At 36.3% G+C, this 23,832-nt stretch overlaps 1 protein-coding gene across 4 annotated transcripts in view; it reads left to right on the top strand.

The window, feature by feature from the left end:
* Positions 1–895: 895 nt before the first annotated feature.
* LOC120245213 (histone-lysine N-methyltransferase SETDB2-like) overlaps positions 896–23,832 on the top strand; it is a 94,367-nt gene continuing 71,430 nt past the window's right edge. Inside the window, exons 1-6 of one of the 4 annotated variants that reach the window (XM_039252162.1) lie at positions 896–1,433; positions 2,620–2,715; positions 6,774–7,136; positions 14,770–14,892; positions 15,865–15,930; positions 19,647–19,743. In XM_039252162.1, coding sequence (XP_039108093.1) covers positions 7,121–7,136; positions 14,770–14,892; positions 15,865–15,930; positions 19,647–19,743 — 302 coding nt within the window. In that variant the 5' untranslated portion in view covers positions 896–1,433; positions 2,620–2,715; positions 6,774–7,120. The remainder of the gene's footprint in view (positions 1,434–2,619; positions 2,716–6,773; positions 7,137–14,769; positions 14,893–15,864; positions 15,931–19,646; positions 19,744–23,832) is intronic. The other 3 variants (XM_039252166.1, XM_039252163.1, XM_039252164.1) reach the window with 3 other exon arrangements.

The raw sequence follows: 23,832 nt of genomic DNA, 5'->3' as shown, positions 1-23,832 counted from the left end.
GCCGGCTGCACACCAATATATAAAACCGCCCAAACGCAGAACTAGACACCTATTACCAAAAGATGGCCTTAGTCAGAGGGTAACTAATGACAAGAGCCAACACTTTAGCAGTCACTCCCTCGCAAACGACAGAAAATAAAGACGTCTCTTTCTAACCTGAGGATAGTGGTGAGGCATCTCCCTCTTTCCCCTTCTATTAATAACCAGCCTTGTTCCTTTCTGAATCAGTCCATCGGACAACCACCTTAGGAGCTGATGGTCAGTCTTCCCGAGACAAAGATTATGGGTGTAGTTCTCTGGAACCCTGGGAATCAGCATTAAGGCGGCAGTGCCTCCGACGAGCCCTCAAGATGATGAACAAACCAAAGCCTGGAATCTTCAAACCCCTCTCCCTCCCTTCCCCCCGCCCCCATTCATCACTCTCTCTAGCTAGGGCTAAGACTCCGGCAAAGAAAACCTCTCCCTTTCAGGCAAGCGCAGAAGGCACCAGGTGTATTCCCTCAGATCCCTCTTCGCCTCCATCGCTCCTCAGGACCCCACCACACCTGGAGCTGCTAAGTAAGTTTCCAGTCCTAGCCACACACAAGATGGCAGCGGAACACCTACCGGAGGAAGCAGCTGCGCCACCACTCCAACGATGCCGGCCTCGACTGCGGATATTCCCATTGGCCCAGGCACAGAGCGCGAGACGAGCCGAGACCGCTGACAGCCAATCGGTAGGCGGCGCGATGCGGCGCCGCCGCGCTGCCGGCGATAAGCGCGCGGAACCTCTGAGGTGTGGATCCAGTTAGGGTGTCCAACCAATGGGCTCCTGGCCAAGTAGGGGGAGTTTTCGGTGAACGACTCCTCCCTTTTAGGATTAGCGTTAGAAAGGCCTGGACGAAAGAGATTGGGCGGTCCTCCTTCCCCGCCTGAGGTGAGGCGGGACAGTTGTTGCAGAGGTGAGGTCTAGTTAGTGGTGAAGTACTTCCTGTCCTGGGGGCATCTGGGGTCGTGGGGGTTGGTGGCTTGGAGTCGCAGAGGAACCCGACCCGCGGGGAAACCCAGCCTCGCCAACGGAGCGGGCCCAGCGCAGCCCTCAGGTCTGGCGGGCGGAAAAAGCAGTGGAGCCGAGGCACGGCCTTGGGTGGCCCCCTGACAGCTCCTTCGGCCCGAGACCTGGGAACGCGGCGGAACCTTCGGCTGCGTGGGCCCCAGCCGTTGCAACCTCCTTTTTTCTTTTACCCACCCGCAGTCCCAGGCTTTAGAAGGGACCGCGGGCATTTTGAGTTCTCAACCCCCGTTTCAGTCTCTATCTCCAAGTGCACACCGTAATGTGAGGTGACTCCTAAGCAGCTGGGAACCTGAGGCTGTAAAAGGGGCTGCAGGAAATGGACTGCAGTATAAAATCCAGAAGCAGAATATGAAGGTTTAACCACTGACCCATATCACAGGTAAGACTTACACGAGCCCTAAAGAAGTAAAAATCATTTGTCCAAGATCACGGGATTGAGATCAGATCCTAAAGGCACCTGACTCTCATTAACCACAACCCAGTAAGTAATTACCCAGTAAGTAAAATAAGGAACAGTGGCTAAAGAACTGTGCTCTTAAGCATGTGGAAACCTGCAATGAGTTCTGTATGAGGCAAAGAGGTAACTTCCAAAAGGTAGAGTGGAATAATTAAAAAACTAAACCAAAAACGGGCTCTGAAATCACCCTGCCTTAGTTCCTTATTTTTTGTCACTGTCACAGTGTGACACGCTGTAGCTTCCTCTTTTGAAAAACAGGCATGCTAATTTTCTCTCATCATTGTTACGCAGATCAGTAAGAATAAGTCAAGGATGTAGAAGTGTGCCAGACACGTGGTTTATACTCAATAAATGTTTACTACTATCATCTTAATTAAAATATGAGAAATAGGGAAGAAACGGTCAGTTTCATAAAGAGCCTGTTTTTAAAGACGAAGGCAACCATAAGTTGAAGCAAAACAAAGTGGTCGAAATTTTCCTCTTAATGCTTTACTATATTTTGCAAATTTTCTTCACTAAACATGCTTTTACTGTTCAGTTTTCAGAAGGTATGAACAACAGTGGTGAGAGCTTTTCTTTAAAAAGCTATTAGTGTGCTTGTGTGCTGTAGGTGGAAATATGAGTTGGTAGAACCTTTCTAGAAAGCAGTTTGGCAGTGTGCTCCAAAAGCCTGTAAAATGGACCATCCTGTTTTTGAAAATTATATACTTAAGATTTAAATTAAGTACACTATTAACATTCCCCTTTTAACAAAATTAAAACCTTACAGATAGCACAATCCCTGAGCTCTCCCTCACTACCCAACCCCATACTAAAGACTTGGTGCAGAGCCTTCAAGTCTTTTTTTATACTTACTATTCTCTCTAGGTTCATGTATACATTTATAATTTTTTAAAAATGGTAATAGTGTCATACTATGTCATTTTGTAGCTTTATTCATTTGTCAGTGTTTTTGAAGTCTGTACACGTTATTTATAGCTTATAATTTACCTCATTTTTTATATGTGCTGCATAGTGTTTCAGTGCATGGCTGAATTGTTCTTTTAATGTAAAATATTTATTTTTGTCTCCTATTGTTTTTTATATTAAATTATATCTTATTTGATAGGTACTATATAGCACATTTTATTTGCCATTCTCTTTTTGATGGACATTGGTTGTTCCCAGTTTTTCACCTTATAGACAATGCTGCAGGGAAATCCTGGTATGTATTTTCTTGTGTACATGCGATGTTTCTCAAGGATATATACCTAAAAGTGGGATTGCTTGGTTTTAAGTTATGATCATTCTTTTTTTTTAAGTTATGAACATTTTCATTGGCCGTGTCAAATTTGTCTTCAAAATACTTCTACTAACTTACACATCCCAAAAATAGTTTGAAAGTTCAATTTTCCTACAGTCTAGACCAACACGATGGAGTGTCTGGGTGGCTAAGTCGGTTGAGTGTCTGACTTCTGCTAAGGTCATGATCTCGGGGTTCAGGGGTTTGAGCCCCACATTGGGCTTTGTGCTGACAGCTCAGAGCCTGGAGCCTGCTTCTGATTCTGTTTCTTTTCTCTCTCTCTGCCCCTTCCCTGGTCATACGCTGTCTCTCTTTCTCCTCTCTCTCTCTTTCTTTCTCTCTCTTTCTCTCAAAAATAAACATTAAAAAAAATTTTTTTTAGACCAGCATGAGATACTATACTGTCTTCTTTTTGTCCATATGATGGATGAAATTAAGTCATTAAAAAATTTTTTTTCATTCTCTGCTAAGTAAGGTTGCAGTATCTGTTCATGTTTACTAACCTATAATTGATGTAAATGTCTATAATTTCTTTTTAAAATTACCCCTTTTTCTGCTGAGTCATCTTAATGGTTTAAAGAGTTCTTTATGTGTCCTAGACCCCATGTATCCTATATAATTCTTAAAACTTTCTTCAGTGTCAGGGCACCTGAGTGGCTCAGTTGGTTAAGTGCCTGACTTCATCTCAGGTCACGATATCACAGTTCGTGAGCTGGAGCCCCGTGTCAGGGTCTGTGCTGACAGCTCAGAGCCTGGATCCTGCTTCGGATTCTGTGTGTCTCTCTCTCTGCCTCTTCCCTTCTCACTGTCTGTCTTTCTCTCTCTCTCTCAAAAATAAATAACATTAAAAAAAAATAAAATGTTCTTCAGTGTTTATGATTATGTCCCCTTTTTGTTACTATTGTTAAAATAGATTACAAGTATTTTCTCTCAGCTCTTGTTTTTTAACTTTATTTTGTTTTTGTTTATTCTACAGGTAGATCTTGCTTTCTTTAAAATCTTTAGGTGTTCTTTTTTTTTTTTTTTTTAAATCTTACTGCATTTCTCTCAGACTTCCACTACAGTATTGAATAAGAGCAATAGTGGCAAGTGCCCTCATCCTTGTAATAAAAATGCTTTTAAGGTTTCTTCATTAAGTAAGATGTTCGCTGCTAGGTTTTAGTAGAGATTATTTATCAGGCTAAAGAAGTTCTCTTATATTCCTAGTTTGCTAAGGGTCCCCTATCTCCCAGTCTCCAGATTAGTTGCTGACTTTCATTGAATTGTTTTGTTTTCTGCATCTCAGATGTTGGTTTTTCCATTTACATGATAATGTAGGAATTTACATTGATAAACTTTCCAGTGTTAAACTTTTTAGGTATTCCTAGGATAAATTTTATTTTAGTAATATACTATGTATATTTTTACTAACTACTTTTGCTTATATACCCCTAAGTGCTTTTGGTCTTGAGTTTCTTACATGTCAAGGTTATACTAATCAAAAAAAAAAAAAAAAAAATTGCTTCCCATATATTCCTGACTTGAAATAGTTTGTCTATTATGGAAATGATTTATTCCTTGAAAGTTTTGTAGAATTCATCTATAAACTTAATAGACTTGGTATAATGGGAAGGAGGTGGAGATATGTGGTATGTAGCTCTGATAAGATCTTTCACTATTGTCTTTTTTCACATACTGTTATTTCAACCTTTTGATGACAGTTTGTGTAATTTAAGTGAGTCTCTTATTTTAAAATATCATAACTAGGCTTTGCTTGCAATCCAGTTTAAGAGTCCTTTAGTAAGTAAGGTTAACACCTTCATCATTTTTGTGATTAACGATTTGGCCTTTTTCTTGTCCTCTTATTTACTATGTTTCTCTTTGTATCTTTTATATCTTATTTTTCCATGTCTGTTTTTAATTGAGGTTGTCCCCAAGTTTTCTGTGTGCTACATGTTTTTAAAAATATATTACCTATAAGGGTGCCTAAGACGCACCCCTAAAGGTAATATATTTTACCTGATGGCTCAGTCGGTTGAGCATCCAGTTTAGGCTTCAGGTCATGATCTTGCAGTTTTTGAGTTCAATCCCCGCCTTAGGCTCTGTGATGACAGCTGAGAGTCAAGCCTGATTCAAATTCTGTGTCTCTCTCTCTCTCTCTGTCCTTGCTCTGCTTATACACACACACACTTTCTCTCTCAAAAGTAAATAAACATTAAAAATTTTTATAATTTAAATTCTTTGACCCATCTTGAATTTATTAAAAAATTTAAAAATGTATATTACCTTTACGTTTTCAACATAGTTCTTAAATTTACATTTTCCTAACAAGATCTAAATTTAATTAGTATTGATATCCTCCTTATGAAGAAGAACTTGACATGCTTCTCCTTTACTTTATCCAGTCTTGCAGTGATTCCCTTCCATCCCCCTTTTGTAAAAGAACACAATTTCCTATGGTTATTTATGTCATTTTTGTTTCACTTATTATTAAAACCCATTCTTAATCTGTCTTTAGCATTAATGTATTTTAGTCATTTGTTCATTATTGCTTCTTATACCTCAGTACTTTAGTTTGGTTGTTTTATTTTTATCAAGTATGGTACTAATTCTCTATTTGGCTTTTTGAATGTCTATAAGACTCTCTCTCACTCTCTTTTTTTTTTTTTAATGTTTGTTTATTTTTGAGAGAGAGAGAGAGCACGAACAAAGAGAGAGAAGTAGACACAAAATCTGAAGCAGGCTCCAGGCTCTGAGCTGTCAGCAGAGAGCCTGATGTGAGGCTCAAACCCACAAACTGCGAGATCATGACCTGAGCTGAAGTTGAGTGCTTAACCGACTGAGCCACCCAGGCGCCCCAGGAGTCTCTTTTTTTAACTTTTGCTAGTGAAATATAGCTTGGCTGAAATGGCATTCTGGGCTCAGACTTAATTTGCTTAAATTACTGCCTCTGACATTTCTGGTGAGAAGTCTGATTACCAGTATGATATGTGTTTCTTTTAGATAATCTGAATTTTCTGGAAGCTTCTAAGAGTTTGTTTTTATTCTTGATATTCTAACATTTATCTACAGTTTGTCTAGTAGTGTGTATTTTATCCTGCTTGGCATCCAATGGATCCTTAGTGAGCCTTTATGTTTTCCAGTTTTGAGAAATTCTTGGTCATTATTGCCTCTTCTTCATTCTCTGTTTTATTCCTCTTTTTTCCTCTGCATTCTGAGTGAATTACTCAACTTAGTCTTCCAGCTTACTACTGGCTTTTCATCTGAGCTTAGGCTGTTATTCAATTATCTATTGAGTTTATTCAACAACTATTTTTATATCCAAGATACCTAATTGGTTATTTTTCTAAGTTGTGTTGTTTTCATGGATACGATTTCCTTCTTTAGCGCTTTGAGGATGTTAAATGCAGTAACATTTAATTTTTTTAATATTTTTTAAAAAGTTTTTTAATGTTTATTTTTGAGAGAGAGAGCACAAGGAGGGGAAGGGTAGTGAGAGAGGGAGACACAGAACCTAAAACAGGCTCCAGGTTCTGAGCTGTTAGTATAGAGCTGGACGCAGGACTCTTAACATGAGAACTAGGAGATCATGACCAGGGCTGAAGTCAGATACTCAACCGACTGAACCACCCAGGTGCCCCTTTAATGCTTATTTTTGAGAGAGAGAGAGAGGAGAGAGACAAAATCTGAAGCAGGCCCCAGGCTCTGAGCTGTTACTACAGAGTCCAAAGTGGGGCTAGAACGCCCAAGCTGTGAGATCGTGATGTTTAACCGACTGAGTCACCCAACTGCCTTAATAACATTTGTTTTAAAATTATTTTTCAGGATTCTTAATTTCTCTATAATTTCTTAATTTTGGTATTTTATACATTTTTCCAGTTAATATGTACTTGTTTTTATAATACTTTATGCTATTTTAAAAAATAGAGGCATTATTATAAGACTTTTTTTCTTACATATATTTTACAAATATATACCAAAGTTTATTGTTTTCTTTACAGAATGTTTCATGCATCCTTGGACCGAAAGATGGAGTTGGTTTTTATTTTTAAAATGATACTGTCAATGATCTGATATGACTATAAATACTTGCTTGATGAAGCTGCATGGACTTGTCATCAGTTTGGACTAGTGGTCATTTTTGAAAGTTTCTTCAACCACAGTTAACTATTTGAAAATTCAAGCATCCAAGAACATTGGGCTTATAATGACGTAATGATGTATTTTCTCTGAGGACTGCAAATTTCATAGAGACCGCAGTTGGATTCCAGTTATATTCTCCTATTGAAGTGATTCAGTCCTTTGATAAAGTTAATTTTGAAGCTTTATTCATAAACAACACAAAAAGATGGGAGAAAAAAATGGTAGGTTTGGAAAACCATTGTTAAACTTTATATTTAAAAGTGTATAGACTACTTAATTTAGCTGAATTGTGGAATTTTCAAGGTTTTTCACTGCAAGTGATGGTTGTACATTTGAGGGAATTTAGGACTTACTCTCATTTTCAGCCAATAATTTTGACAGTCTATAAATTAATTGTGCATCTGTAAGGCTAAGTCAGTTCTTTAAGGTACTTTTGTAAAATTATACTTTATTTTTTAAAACACTTTTAGATTTATTTTTTAAAGAAAAATTGAGAGGATAGTACAGAAAGTTCTCATATCTTCTACATCCACTTTAACTTATGATTAACATATTACATTTGTCTGGTACATTTGTTACAATTAACGAACCATTATTATTAACTAAAGTCCATAGTTATTCATATTTCCTTAGTTCTTGCCTGATGTCTTTTTCTGTTCCAGAGTCCCACATTATATTTATTTGTCATAACTCTATAAGGTCTTCTTGGATATAACAGTTTCTCAGACTTACCTTGTTTTTTATTTTGTAGTATTTTGTATCTCAGTATTTTGTAGGATACCCCTCTACTGGAATTACTGATTTATTTATTTTTGTCATGATTAGACTGGGGTTATGAGTTTGGGGAAGAAGACCATAGAGATAAAGTGCCATTTTTACCACATCATACCAAGGTTACATGTTACCAACATGCTTTCTCTCTTGTTGATATTGAGCTTGATAATCTGGCTGACATAGGGTTATGTCAGATATAGTGTTATGTTTCTCCACTGTAAATTACTTTCTCTATAGTACCTTTTGATAAGAAATCACCATATATAGCTCTTGTTCCAGGATTAGGGATTGTGCTCCCCCTCTTTGAGAATGGAATATCTACATTAATTATTTGGAATTCCTCGGCAAGGGAGATTTATCTCCTTCCTCCCATTTTTGTATTTATTCGGTCTTTTATTTATATCAGTATGGAGTCATGGAGTTATTTTATACTTCGGGTTAAAATCCAGTACTGTTTTATTTTGTTGTTCAAGTTGTCCCAGGATTGGCTATTGGGAGCTCTTTAAGTTGCATCTGTGTTCCTTTGACATGCCTGTATCAATGTAGGTGGTTTTGTTTTGTTTTCCTTTTTTTAGCACTTCTTTATTTTTTGGTACTAGAAGATGCTGCAGGCTCATCTTCTATATTTCCTGCCCCAGGCCTAGAATGAGTCCTAGCCATTTCTTCAATGAGCCCTGGTTCCTTTTAATAGAGAATGGTTTCAGAAACCAAAATCTGGGAACTAGTTTCTGGGCTGTCCTTGCTTATAGCCCCTTTCAGCTAACAGAGCAAGGAAATATATGTATATGCTGTATGTACATATATCTAAAAATATTTATGTATGTAACCATCTATCTTCAGCTAAACATGAGTTTATTCTCATGTTCCCAACTCTAATCCATTACCACATCTATCCAACAGTGAGAAACATGGCTCCTACCATCTATTATCCATTTATGTACTGGTGTGTGCTCATTCCAGTACACACACACACACACACACACACACAGCTGTAACAGAAATGTAAACTTATTCCCAGGTAGGAAACTACAGTATAGTTTCTTTTGTCTTTAGTCTTATAGACTCTACTTATTTCCAGTTATTTAGGTTAGCCTTCAGTGAGGTTGTCTATTCAGTTGTAATACATTTAGATGCTCTCGTCATGGTTGGCCTTCCTTCCTTGGATCCCTGACCTCTTAAATGCTAGTTTAAAATTTCACTACCCTTTAACATATTTGAAATATATGGATTGTTATACAGATCATACTGTTGATCTAGTGGTCACTGTACCATTCATCTAGGCCATTGGTTCTCAAACTTTCTTTTGATCTTAGGACTACTTTATTCTCTTAAGAATATTTAAAATCCCTAACAGTTTTAGTTTATGTGGGTAATATTTCTACATGTTACTGTACTAGAAATTGAAACTGAGAAGCTTCAAAATGTTAATTGGCTCATTAAAAAAATGAACCCAACATATTAACATATATTACATTTTTGTGAGGAATAAGTATTTTCTAAAACAAAGTTAGATGTTTTGCATCTTTACAAATCTCCTTAATAATTGGCTTAATAGAAGAGAGATTCTCATATCTTCTTCTGCATTCAATCTGTTGTGATATGTTGCTTTGGTTGAAATGTATAAAGAAAATGAAGCTTCACACAGACAAAAAGTTGGAAAAAGGAAGAATATTTTAATAGCCTTTCAGCTAATTGTGGACCTTTTTTTGGATACAACTACAAAACTCAACAAATAGTTACTCCTTCAAGGTCATTTGTAGTGTGAAATCTGAACACATATCTGTGACTTTTTTAACACTGTTACAGAAAATCCAGTGCACATTGATTTTATAATATTATGCATTGGCCACTTGGAAAATATTGGTTCAGTGAATCATGCAGATTTTCCAGATATTGACACATTTCATCATACAATATTAAAAACTCATATTTGTTAATATTACTCCCAATCTCCTCAAAAAGTGATTAATTATTGAGAAGCTATCAAGCTTACCAGGGCACATGTAAAGTTTATAAATTTCCAATTTTAACTTAGTAGTGTGAATTTTGTCATTAGTAACAAATACTGTCAATATTGAACTTAAGGTGGTAGGTTCACTTTGTTCTTTTTCAAGAAAATGTGTGTCAAACATACAAGTCTAAAAAAAACTAGCTTTTTTTTTTTTTTTAAATTTATTTCTAGGAGAGAGAGAGAGAGACAGCATGAGCAGGGGAGGGTCAGAGAGAGAGAGGGAGATACAGAATCTGAAACAGGCTCCAGGCTCCAAGCTGGCAGTCAGCACAGAGCCCGACGCGGGGCTCAAACCCACGAACCGCGAGATCATGACCCAAGCGAAAGTCAGACGCTTAACCGACTAAGCCACCCAGGCACCCCTAAAATAAAAAGTTTTTAATGTTTTATTTATCTAGGAGAGAGAGAGAGAGACAGCATGAGCAGGGGAGGGTCAGAGAGAGAGAGGGAGATACAGAATCTGAAACAGGCTCCAGGCTCTGAGCTGGCAGTCAGCACAGAGCCCGACGCGGGGCTCGAACCCACGAACCGCGAGATCATGACCTAAGCGAAAGTCGGACGCTTAACCGACTAAGCCACCCAGGCGCCCCAATATATTAGTAGTTCTTTTAAGTAAAAGAACTCCGTGAAAAAAAAAATAAGCTGTTTTAGCCTACAACTCAAACAATCTCACTAGTGCTTTGGCTTGAGACAGCCATCATCCTGTGGTAACCATTTATATTGTTTTATTAAGGATATTCTTAAGTGAAATTGATGATGAGGAATATATGATACTATACCAGAAGATTTACTGGTAGGTTGGTGCCAGCCCCTTGATTCATGCTGATGTACTGACTTTTACTCATCAATGCTTTTGTACCAGCAGTTAAAGTCATTTGAGGAAAAAAGAGAGCAAATGTCTTAGTATTTCTATTAAAATAATTTGACACAGCATATATTCTCTGAAAGGATTTGAGAACCCCAAGGGTTCATAGATCATACTTTGGTAATCACAGACTCAGAGACATCGTAAAGATCTGCTAGACAATGCCCTGAAGCTCCTCAAGGGATATACTTTTATATATACATATATATGTGATATATAAAATATATATATATATAAAAGATATGTATATCTTTTCAGTGTACTTGGTAAATGCTCCAAAAACAGTTGTCTAGTAAATAACTCGTCCAGCTGTGATTCTTGAGTATTGCCTATTTACAAAGACCGTGTATGTCAAAGGAGATTGGGAGACATATGATGTAACTATAATTTCTGTCTTCTTTCCAAAGCCACTATACTTCCCACTTCATGATTACTTCCCTGCAGTAGTCATGTGTAGCTCTAAGTAAGGGAGCAAGTTGGGACAGAGTTATAAGATGGTATTCTTTGTTTCTAGAGGCAAGTAGTGATATTAGTATACTGATTTGATTTTTCAATTCAAGAATTTGTTCCTATGTTCCTTGTAAATGTTTTGTAGTGAAAAATTTACAGTCTTAGATCATAACTTCAAACATACATACAGCTAGAAACCAAAATTGTTTACATTGTAGTAAACATCTAGATGGTATACAGATGAAATGAAATGATTCAACTATTTTTCCATGTGATATTCATTTAGTCTCTTCAAAAAAGTTATTAACTGGTCTGTTATTCTCATTTTTCAGATAAATCAGTTACCTTTTTTCTTAATATTACTGTGGTTAAAAATTTCCATAGCAAGAAAACAAAAATGACCAAGAGGGAAGACAGGAGGAAGAAGAACCATTTAAATGAGAATTAACTAGCAGTATGAAATATTGATACCATAAAGAACAATATTAAAAACCCAGAATAAATAAATATGAATTTCTTAATTATTTTTATTTATTCTGCAAGCAGATAGTTTCAGTATTTTTGTTTGTTTGTTTCTGAGAGAGAGAGAGAGAGAGAGACAGCATGAGCACGGGAGGGTCAGAGAGAAAGGGAGACACAGAATCCAAAGGCAGGCTCCAGGCTCTGAGCTAGCTGTCAGCACAGAGGCCGATGCGGGGCTTGAACCCACAAACCGTGAGATCATGACCTGAGCCAAAGTAGGACGCTTGACTGACTGAGCCACCCAGGTGCCCCGGTATCAGTATTTTCTGATTGGCATTATTTTCTTGAATTCTATTGCCGGTGTCCACTTCATTAATCCATTCTAAAACTAATAACTTACCCTGTTCACTTTTCAAATAATTTAAGTATTTCCTATCAGCATAATTTGTTATCATGCATTGACATTTTGAACACAGTTTTAAATGATAGTCACTGAAAAACAAAAATTCAGCTAAGTCCTAATTGTGGTCTTGCAGCATCACTAAGGACTAATTAGGACCAATTAGGACTAATAAATCCTAATTGTGGTCTTGCTGCTGGCTTTCTCAGGCCAGGTGACAGTAGTAGATGATTCCAGAAGATTATAATGCTACTAGAAGCTGTTTCTAAGTATCTTTCAAAATCCTTCCCATCTAGGTGTCCAGCTCTGATAAAGATAAAGCCTTAATGTGGAGTATAAACTCACTGAAGAAAAGAAACAGTAACAACCAATTAAGCACTTTCACAAATAGTTTTGTCTAAAAGCAGTGATTTTTGTTGGTGATCTTTCAGTGAAAAACTTAATGATTTTATAGATTCTAGGAAGGTCCTACTTTTTCCACTTAGCTAAATGATACCTAAAATTCCACAATTAGAGATTAATTTCTTGTACCTAAGACTATATCCCCTGTTAAATTACACTGTAATTTCTTGCTAAAGGCCACATGCTCATCTGTACATCAACTCCATGAGGTAGATGCTATTCTTCCCATTTTATAGCTATGGTCACACAGCTTAATGACTGGTTGAGCTGCAGATTCAAACACAAATGCATCTGAACTCCAAAGCCCAGATTGTTAATCACCACTTCTGTTCTTCCATTGACTCCTGATACTATTCTCCTGGGTTTTCCTTCCACCTTTTTGCTCCTTCTCTATCTCCCTGATTCTTTGTTCTTATACTTATGCCTTATATAGACAACTCTCTTCTCATTGTACACATTCTTCTTAATTACATCTGTTACAAGCATTTGTGTACCATTTATGCCAAAATTCGTATAACTGGACCTGATCTGACTCTGGAGCCTGTATACCCACCGTACTTGCCCTACTTAAATTTCTCACTTGTCCCGTCTTTATTCCCTATCTCAATGAATACCATTACTATGCATATGGTTGCCCAAGTCAAAAACTTAGAAATCATTTTTGACTCCTCTCTCTTTCCACTGCCACCTGAGTGACCTTTCTAAAGAAACTAATCACGTTATAAGATGCTTAAGCCTTTTAAGTGGCTCTCATAGTCTTTCATATGAAAATGGAGTAGCTTAGCATGGAATGAAAGGCTCTCCAAGTCATGGCTTCTCCTGCCTCTAATACATCTTTCTTCATCCTTTTTGCCCTCTCACATTGCATTTATTTAAAATCTTGAAACCTTGTCTGAGCTGTCCTATGGGGAGTTAAAAGTAGGCTTGGTTTTGGAGGCATCAGACCTAAGTGTCAACAGGGAAACAACACCCCTTCTGAGACTGCGTTGATGGCAGCATCCCTAGTTACCCAGAGATCCCCTTTGGGTAAAATGACTTTGTCAGGGAGGTTTGGGACTATGAAGCCTAAGTCTTTATGACTGTTCTCACCCCACTGCTGAACTTAGAGGTCTTGGTTTAATTTTTATTAAGGAAAATATATTTTTCGTAAACTTAGTAGGCTCTCTGCTTATTAATCCTCCTAATGGCTTCTCAAGTGACCTTTATAATGTGCAATAATTATTATGTCCCTGTGTTGTTTAAGGCCCTATTTATTAATTTTGAACATTTTATATATTTTAACATTAAAATTTTAACATAAGTAAATTTTAACATTTTAGGTATTTTTGTTACTTTTAAACATGGTGTGGGTGTGAGATTTGGCTTTTGCCAGTTTATTTTGTCTTTCTCATATTTCTGTTTTAAGCTTTCAAAGAACTATTTCCTCTAGGAAATTTTTTTAAATTTTTTTAAATGTTTTTTATTTATTTCTGAGAGAGAGAGAGGGAGACACAGAATCTGAAACAGGCTCCAGGCTCTGAGCTGTCAGCACAGAGCCCGACAGGGGGTTCGAACCCACGAACCGTGAGATCATGACCTGAACCGAAGTTGGACGCTTAACCGACTGAGCCACCCAGGCGCCCTAGGAATTTTTTTAATGTAAACTCTACGCCCAACATGCAGCTTGAATTCACGACCCCATGATCTAGAGTTGCATGCTCTACTGACTGAACCAGCCAGACACCTCTCTCTAGAAGTTTTTGACTAAGGTGTTCACTTGCTGGGCATATAAAATATTGGCTCATCTCTATAGCTATCTATAAAAATTTTAAACATTTTTGCTTCATATAATTATTTAAAAATTATAAGAGGGGCGCCTGGGTGGCTTAGTCGGTTAAGCGTCCGACTTTCACTTAGGTCATGATCTCGCGGTTTGTGGGTTCGAGCCCCACGTCGGGCTCTGTGCTGGCTGCCGGCTCGGAGCCTGGAGCCTGTTTCGGAGTCTGTCTCTCTCTCTCTCACCCTCCCTTGCTCATGCTGTCTCTCTCTCTCTCTCTCCTAGAAATAAATTAAAAAAAAAAATTATAAGAGACATTTAAAAACATTATTGTTGGACATTTAGTTATTTCAGCAATTCTTGAGATGTTTCATTCTAAAACCATTTCCATACTTAGTGGAGGTTATATCCCTGAAACTTTAAAATGCTTATGTGTCTATACATACATTACTACCAGCCTAGAATGAAACCATTCCTTCTGTTCTCCAGAGACACCAGAAATAGTACACTAAAGTTTTCAACATATTTTTATGTTAGCAGAAATGAGTAAGATATTTAGGTCATATTCTTTGCTATTCTTTATAAAGAAACAATGATCAAAATCATTTTCCTCAAGGAAAAAGATAGACCAATTAAATCTTGATGTTATCCACCACGTGGATTCTCTATAACGTGCTTTGGGGAAATTACAGTATATTTTTATTGAGCTCTTAAGCTATTCACTTTTATTATAGGTGATGCAAAAACTTTCTGGATGGAGCTAGATGATGGAAAAGTGGACTTTATCTTTGAACAGGTACAAAATGTGTTACAGTCACTGAAACAAAAGATTAAAGATGGGTCTGCCACAAATAAAGGTATGAACCACAAAAATCTTTTAATATATTTAATGTTAAATATTACCCACTGGCAATATAATACAGTGCTATTTCCACTATGTTTCTTTTGTTACTTAAGAGCCTATCATCGGTTCTGTTTCCTTTGTGTGTGTTTGTACTCTTCTTTGACAAAAATGTGATTTTACCATATGCCATAGACATTTCGCAAAAGTGAGTGAAGAGGATTACTTTGAATAATAGCTACTGAATTTATCTGTTTCTGTCAGGCTACTTTGTTTCCCCCACATTTTATCTTTTCTTTCTCTTCGTATCTCTTTTTGAGGGGTGGTGGGTATTGCAAAAGTAATATCTGTTCATTGTACAACATTTAGTACCTATAGAAAAATATAACAAAAATTATCCACCACCCCATTACTCAGAGACACCTAGTGGTTTTTAAAAATGTGAAAGTACATGTAACTATATTTTGCCTATTTTGAACAGAACTCGCACTACTTGTCTTCTGAAAGCAGAACTTGCCTTCTGTTTCAACAGTCAGTTCTATCAGCCTATTTTTATTTTTTCTGTTTCTTTGTTTTCAACCCTGGTTGGTTGTAGAACAGAAGACTTTTAGGTAGAAATTTACTTCTTTCCTTCAGGACGTAAGATTTTCAAGCAAATTTTCATTTGGACTCTTCTTAGTACTTTGTGGATGTTTCTATGACGTTAATCTTTTGTTTGCTTGTCCAAACAATAGTGCTGTTTTTCATGAAGGAAGTCAGATGTATTTAGTTTTGAATCCAGTTCTACTAACTCCTAGCTAAATGACCTGGAATAAATAGTTTAACTCCTAAACCTTAATTTCTGTTTCTAATGCAGGTAATCATAAGAACCTCTCAGAGGAGTTAATGAAGATTAAGATAAAGCATATAAATTATTTAGCACAGTAGCCGGCACCATGAGAAAGTGATGCTGCTGCTGGTTTTCATGCTTTTTTCATTTCCTTAACAGAATACATCCAAGCAATGATTCTAGTGAATGAAGCAGCCATAAGTAACAATTCAACATTGATAAAGGGTATGTGCATTTCTAATCTCAATCTTGAGTATTTTGTTATTTTCTTGACTTGATGCAGGTTTAATTGAGTTCAGATTATGTCAGATTACCTAAAAATAATTTAAAATAAAATGTAAGGTCTATACTGGTAAATAATATAAATCAGTTTTCCTATTAAATAAAAAGTCCTACCCATCCAGAGAGAGGAAATGCACACTCTTCTAAGCCTTTTAGAAGAAATGAACAAATGTATCTTTTCTTCAGAAAATTCTAAGGCTCCAAACTACTGTAAACCCACTTTGTGTGAAAAACAATACTAGAAAGGTATATCCTGGCGTATATAAGTTAGTGTAAACAATTTTTTTTATTTCTAGATTATCAGACCATTAATCTTGCAAACTCTAAACAAATTAATTTTAGAAGGAATTGATCAAAAATAATGTACCAGAACTAGGAGAAGAAATATTACAAAGCTATTTTATCAGAATCACTCTCCTATAAATATTAGTTTATCTCTAATTTCCTAAATGTTGAGGTGGTATTTTACTGGATTTTAATTAACGCTCTAAATATTATTAACAAATAATAATTTTAACTTTCATAATTCAGAGCCTTAAGGTTTTAAATCTCTGAAAATGTTGCCTGGCATCAGGAGTGTTTTTTAAATAAACTTTTTTGTTATTCAAAAGTATTCTCAATTTTAGTAGCTGATGTATAGTTTGAGAAGGGTAGACTCTTTAAGAAAACAGCCTTCCTCAGTATGTTTCAATAGCACTTGGAATCAATATACTTAGGAGATCACACCAGTTTTGCAAGAGAGAGGCTTTTAAATGTAGAAGGTGCTGGGGTGCTTAGGTGGCTCAGTCGGTTGAGCATCCAGCTTCAGCTCAGGTCATGATTTCATGGTTCATGGGTTCGAGCCCTATGTCAGGCTCTGTGCTGACAGCTGGCTCAGAGCCTGGAGCCTGCTTCAGATTCTGTATTTCCCTCTCTCTGTGACCCTCCCCTGCTCACATTATCTCTCTCTAACAGAAATAAATAAATAAACATTTTTAAAAAATTAAAAATAATAAATGTAGGAGGTGGTAAGAGGAACTAATTCTGAAACAATTTTATTTCTCACTAACAAAGTAAATTGGGTTTTGGGTTTTTTTGGCAATGATTTCATCAGTAGAAATATTGAATATTATAATTTTGTATTTTTATATAGTTCCTCTGAAATGTAATGAATTTATCAAAGTAAAGTTATATCTTTGCCAGTAGAAGAGCAATATTTGTAAGTAAGGAATTGGGGAGTTATGTAATTGACATTGTTGGGAAAACAAAGATTAAAAACTTCCTAGTAATAAAGTTTCATATTAGTATTTATTTTTTAAAAAATACGGAGACTGGGAAAAACGAAAGGACATCATGGTAAGGTCAAAACAAGCTATCCCATATCCAGCTTGGTCTGCCCAAACCACTGATTACTTTTATTTTCTTTGCTTATATATAACTGTAAAGATGTGCTATATCCCCAAGCAAAAAGGATTGGATACTGTTTTCTTGAGAGAAGTTATTATTTCCCCTTTCCTCCCTTATCTAATGATTAATTTTAAAATCTCCATGCTTTGAGGGCTCCTGGGTGGCTTAGTCAGTTAGTGTCCGACTCTGACTCAGGGTCATGGTCTCATGTTTCTTGAGTTGGATCCCCATGTTAGTGCAGAGAACCTGCATCAGATCCTCCTCTGTCCCCATCTTTCTCTGCCCCTCCCTGCTGGATTTCTCTCTCTCTGTCTCTCTCTCTCTCTCTCTTAAATAAATAAACTTAAATAAAATCTCCATGGTTTTCAGTAAGTCTTATTTTTAATTATGTTTATATACATTTATTGTATTCATATTTGTTAGTATGGACTTATATGACTCATGAAAAGAAATTAGTTGGGAAAAATGAGAAATTCTAAATTTGTAAAACTTAATTTTTAATCAAGTAGTATAGTTCTTTTCAACTATGAGATTTTAAACCTTTCTTTATCTTGATAATTAAAGAGAGATGATTGTTTTCCAGATAGCTAAGTAGTGGCTTCATGTTATAACTTAAACTATCCTTTTGTTTACTTAAACTATTTTCCTTTTTTTTAATGTTTATTTATTTTGAGAGAGAGAGAGGATGAGCAGGGAAGAGGCAGGAAGAGAGAGGAGAGAGAGAAAATCCCAAGGAGGCTCCCTGCTGCCAGCATAGAGCCCAGGGAGGGACTTGAATCCATGAACTATGAGTTCATGACCTGAACCGAAACCCAAGAGTTGGACACTTAACCACATGAGCCATCCAGGTACCCAAACTTTCTTCTTAATAAGATTGATCTGCACTAAAGGACCAATGTAAGTTAATAACCTGAGGCAAGATGAGAATCACTTTTTTCTTAAAGGCCCTCAGTGCATAGGAAGAAAACACATTTAAAAAAATCCTTAAACCAAACATAGAATATTCTATATATGCATTTTTCAAAATAAGAACAGGGAATCCATAACTTTTTTTTATTAAATACACAGCTTACTTCTGTTATATAGTCATGTTGGAGAATAAAAATAGGTGACATAGAAAAAAGATAAGATACAGGATTAAGTTAAATGCAGGGGTGCCTGGGTGGCTCAGTTGGTTAAGCATCAAGCTTTGGTCATGATCTCACAGTTCCTGGGCTTGAGCCCTGTGTTGGGCTCTGTGTTGACAGCTCTGAGCCTGGAACCTGCTTTGGATTCTGTCTGTCTGTCTCTCTCTCTCTTTGCCCCTCCCCCACTCACACTCTTTCTCAAAAATGAATAAACATTTTTTTTTTTTACAAATAGTTTATTTGTCAAATTAGTTTCCACATAACACCCAGTGCTCATCCCCATGAGTGCCCTCCTCCATGCCCATCCCCCCTCCCCCCTACATCCATCAGTTGTTTTTGTCAACAAAAAATGAATAAACATTTAAAAAAACATTAAAAACCTTTAACATTTTAATTAAAAAATTTTTAATTAAGAAAACGAAATTAAGTGCAGATATAGGAAAGACTAAGTAATATGAAAAGACAAATGGAAGTACAAAAAGAGGTACCCAAATATCCCACCCTCCAAAAATACAGATAGCAGTGGAACAATGAGAAAGCAAAAGATACATAAGTTTTCCATTTCGTGACCTTTTATAGTAAAATCTATGTTCTTTTTCTATAAAATGCAGAAATAAGGATACTCGATGTATACCTTAAAGGTTGATTAAAATTCAAATAAAGTTCAGAGCAAACTAGATTTTCTCGAGTAGAAGACTCTTCTACCCTAAGTCTTTTACCTGATCATATCTTATTTCCTCAATGTTTTTGAAAATATTGACACCTAATTTTTTTTTTTTTAATGTTTTATTTCTAGGAGAGAGAGAGAGAGAGACAGCGTGAGCAGGGGAGGGTCAGAGAGAGAGGGAGTCACAGACTCTGAAACAGGCTCCAGGCTCTGAGCTGGCAGTCAGCACAGAGCCCGACGCGGGGCTCGAACCCACGAACCGTGAGATCATGACCTAAGCGAAAGTCGGACGCTTAACTGACTAGGCCACCCAGGCGCCCCTTGACACCTAATTTTTTAATTTAATCTTGAAATCGTAATATGTTTGCAGATTTAAGCGCTCCATGCATCTCTAATCAATAAAGATATTATTTAGATATTAGAGTAAATGATTTTTAACTTTATATACTTATTACTCATGTTTGTATTTTTTCGTGTAGATCATACATCTGTGATCCAGAATGAACAGGAAAACAAATCAGGTTCATTGCCTTCTACATCACATGAAGACTCTTTTCCAGAAGACTGTACATTTCTGTATGTATATAGGTTATATTTATTTATGTTGTTAATGCTTTCATTTCCAAAAAGAGAATTACTTTTTCTAATGATTTGACATAAAACTAGATAGAATATATAAAAAAAAAATTTTCCCATCAACTTGAAAAGTTGTAAATTTTAGTATTTTATGTAGGATGAAGTTTCGTGAGTCCCTTAACAAGTCATTTATTTGTTAATATCCCTAGGTAATCAAGTCTTTGAATAAAATTTAGCTTAAGATGTCCTTGGGTATAGCGGCATGTGGGTGGCTCAGTTGGTTGAGCATCACACTCTTGATCTCAGTTCTGGTCTTGATCTCAGCATCAAGAGTCCAAGCCCTGTGTTAGGCATGAAGCCTACTTAAAAAAAAAAAAAAAAAAATGTCTTTTGTGTATATTATTAATATACTAAAATCTACCAAGTTGGCATTTTTTAACTAAAAAATTATTTTCCTGGATTATTTCTTTTATTTTTTCAATAAAATTTTATTTTTAAGTAATCTCTACACCCAATGTGGGGCTCAAACTTCAACCCTGAGATCAAGAGTCGCATGCTCTACTGACTGAACCAGCAGTCCTGTATTATTTCTTTTGAAGTGGAGGGTAAATAGTATTTCTTTCTTCTTTTTTAAAGTTTATTTTGAGAAAGAGAGAGAGACACGAACCATGAAATAATGAGCTGAGTTGAAATCAAGAGTCAGATGCTCAACCAACCAGCTGAGCCATGCAGGTGCCCGAAACATTATTTCTTTCAGTACCAGTTCAGCTTTTCAAACACTTAAATAGCTCTGAATTACTTATGAAAATAGGCTAAATTTTTCTGACCTTTTCTTTCTCCTTTTACTATTTCAGTAAAGATTCCTTAGCATAAGGTAGAATCGTAAGAAAGGAAATCTGACACTCTGACACAGTCTTTATTTTTAGTAGATAATACCTATACTAAAACGTTCAAGTAGTTTAAAGGAAATTCCTGAAAGTACTTTGTGCTACACCAGGGAACAGAATTTCAAAAACAAAAGTGTCTTTATAAAGAAAGTTCTTAAGTTAATTATACCTTATTTTGTTTGTCCTTTCAGCTACATATTAAATTGACCAAAAAATCTTGTCAGTGTAGAATTGGGTTTTTTTATGCTTATTTATTTTGAAAGAGAAAGACAGAGCATGAACAGGAGAGGGGGAGTGAGGGAGAGAGAATCCCAAACAGGCTGGGCTGCCAGCACAGAGCCTGATACAGGGCTTCCTCTCACAAACCATGAGATCCTGACCTGAGCCAAAGTCACACACTTAACCAGCTGAGCCACCCAGGCTCCCATAGAATTCTTTTTGCTTTTTTAGGGCTTATGAGTGTTACAGATTGACACTATTTTGCATATGATTTGCATTATTAGAGATGTCATTAAAGTTTGATTCTTATTTATCTTTTTATTTAAAAATTTTTTTAATGTTTTATTTATTTCTGAGAGAGAGAGAGAGAGAGAGGCAGCGTGAGCAGGGGAGGGTCAGAGAGAGAGGGAGACACAGAATCAGAAGCAGGCTCTAGGCTCTGAGCTAGCTGTCAGCACAGAGCCTGACGCAGGGCTCGAATCCACGAACTGTGAGATCATGACCTGAACCTAAGTCAGATGCTTAACCAACTGAGCCACCCAGGCGCCCCTGATGTTTATTTTAAAATACTCTCAGAGAAAGCTAGAAATTCTAGTCTTCTGATCTACAACATAAAATTTCATTACCTTCTAAAACAAGTGCGATTACTTTATATCACTAAAGTACAAGATGCTTTTTCATATAAATTACCACCAATTTTCATTTTCTATTTATTTTATTTCATTAAAATTTTATTTCAAACATGAATATAGGAGTTTATTTTATTTTTATTTTTTTAAAGTTTATTTTGAGAGAGAGCATGAGCAAGTGCAAGTGGGGGCAAGGGCAGAGAGAGAGGGAGAATCCTAAGTAGGCTCCTCGAGGCCAGTGCAAAGTCCTTTGAGGGCCTCTAATTCACAAAACAGTGAGATCATGACCTGAGGCAAAATCAAGAATCAGATGTTTAACCACTGAGCCACCCAAGAGCCCCAGGAGTTAATTTATTCTTAAGCATTTCTTTTTGGTTTTAAATTCATGATTGTAGCTTATCAGAATCCTTTTGAATTTTGAATCTCCTTTTCTATTTTCTTTCCCTTCTTGCTTTTCTCCTTATACAAATATATTAAATGAGCTTTCTAGTCTTGATTATAGTCACTGAAAACAATATTGAGTAAGGACCAAAGGTAAAAACCTTGCTGGCTCATTGCTCTTTCATTGTTCTTCAGAAAGAAGTTTTTGACCAACTGTGAATTTACTTAACCTCTACCACTATCCCACCTACATTTGTCTATCTTACTCAGAAGGGTTTTGCAGGAAATCATGATTCACAGCAGTAGTGTTCTATATTATTATCACACATTATCAAACCTTGTCAAAAAGGAAAATTAGATTAATTGTGCTCTTACCTAGTCCATATTGGCTTTTTAAATTCTAAGTACTTAAAAGCCACATGCTTGATTCTCTCTTCTAGAAATTGTTTAGAGATCAATATCAAGCTAATCATACTTTGGTTTCTGGAATGTTTCCTGTTGGCCGATTTTTAAAAATTAGGGAAGCATTTTCTCCTTTTTCACTCTTTTTTCATTTGAAGTTTTCTTGAAGACCTTGAAATGTGATTTGTTTGAGCCTAGATTTTTTAAATATATTTAAATAAACTAGCTTTCTAGGACTCTTTTTAAACTTTAACAGACATTAATTTTTTTCTTTTAATTTTGTCTGGTCTTTCCAACTTGAGAGCAGTACTTAATGGATGGAAAAGATGAAGGCAGAATTGGTTTGGAGCTCTTCTTTCTGTTATCAGCCTTATGCTATCTTTCTCTTAACAGATTGTCTACTTGTTCCAAACAGAGCTTTAAATGTTTTGTTGGCTGTTTTACTAGCATTTGGGGGAGCACCAAGTCTTAGTAGGCTTCAGCCTTTGTGACATTTTTCTTATAGGTTCACATCAAGATTTTGTATCATAATCAGTCTTCTTTTTTTTTTTGTACATATTTTTTAAAAAATCTGAGCTTCTCAAAGAAATGAAATAAGTTTTTCTAACTGCTTTCTCATCACATTAGGATTATTTGTGATTGCCTAATCAGAACTTCATTTCCCTAGAACCTGCAGTTCTTCTTGTGCTGTATTCCCACTCTGATGTTTTGTCCATTAGATCATACCTAATTTTTTTTTAATGTTTGTTAATTTTTTTTGGTGGTGGGGGAGGCCCAGAGAGAGAGAGAGGGAGACAGGATCTGAAGCAAGCTCTGTGCTGACAGCTGAGAGATGCTGCTCATGAGATCATGATCTGAGCCTAAGTCAAACATTTAACTGGCTTAGCCACCCAGGTGCCCCCATACCTAACTTTAAGTTGAATGTTCTGAGATCTCAAAGGAAGGGACATTTCTGATTAGACTCAAGGTTTTCTTCCTTTGCCATTAAGAATTCCAAGGCCATGTTTCACTCTTGATCAGAATTATTTTTAAATAATTCCTTTTGCATTTGTCTGTAAATCATGAGTTTATTTCTTGTTTTGTGTTCAGTAATTAAACCTCTAGCAAGCCATTAGTTACATAGGCAGACTGGCAAACTAAGTGGGGAATAACTTAAACTAAGGATTCTCAATCCCAGCTGAATTGCTCAAGTTCATACAATTTGTCATTGGCAAAACCATAGTGAAAATATTAGGTCTGATAAAAAACTGACCTTTTGTATTTTATTCTAGAATTGAATTGAAGTGAGCTATGACGTAGCTAATGTAAAAAGCAGAAGTTTTGTTCCGATGATAATTCAAAGATTCTACTTTTGTGATGTTAGGAAACCTGCCTTTTTTTTCTTGGTGGAGTATTTTGGTTTGTCAGAAACACATACCTACTGAAGGCAGATTAGATGGTGGGATTTATTAGAGATATATCAGACATGCAGCTTTGGCTAATATAAATGGTGGAAGTAGGCTTGCCCCACTGTGAAAAGACAGGGATGTGTGGGGTGCATGGGTGGCTCAGTCAGGTAATTATCTGACTCT

The sequence above is a fragment of the Hyaena hyaena genome, unplaced genomic scaffold, assembly GCF_003009895.1.
Source record: "Hyaena hyaena isolate Hyena2069 unplaced genomic scaffold, ASM300989v1 scaffold_410, whole genome shotgun sequence".
NCBI classification, from domain to species: Eukaryota; Metazoa; Chordata; class Mammalia; order Carnivora; family Hyaenidae; genus Hyaena; species Hyaena hyaena.
Note: the sequence above shows the minus strand (reverse complement) of the source record. Positions and strands in the feature narration are given on the sequence as shown.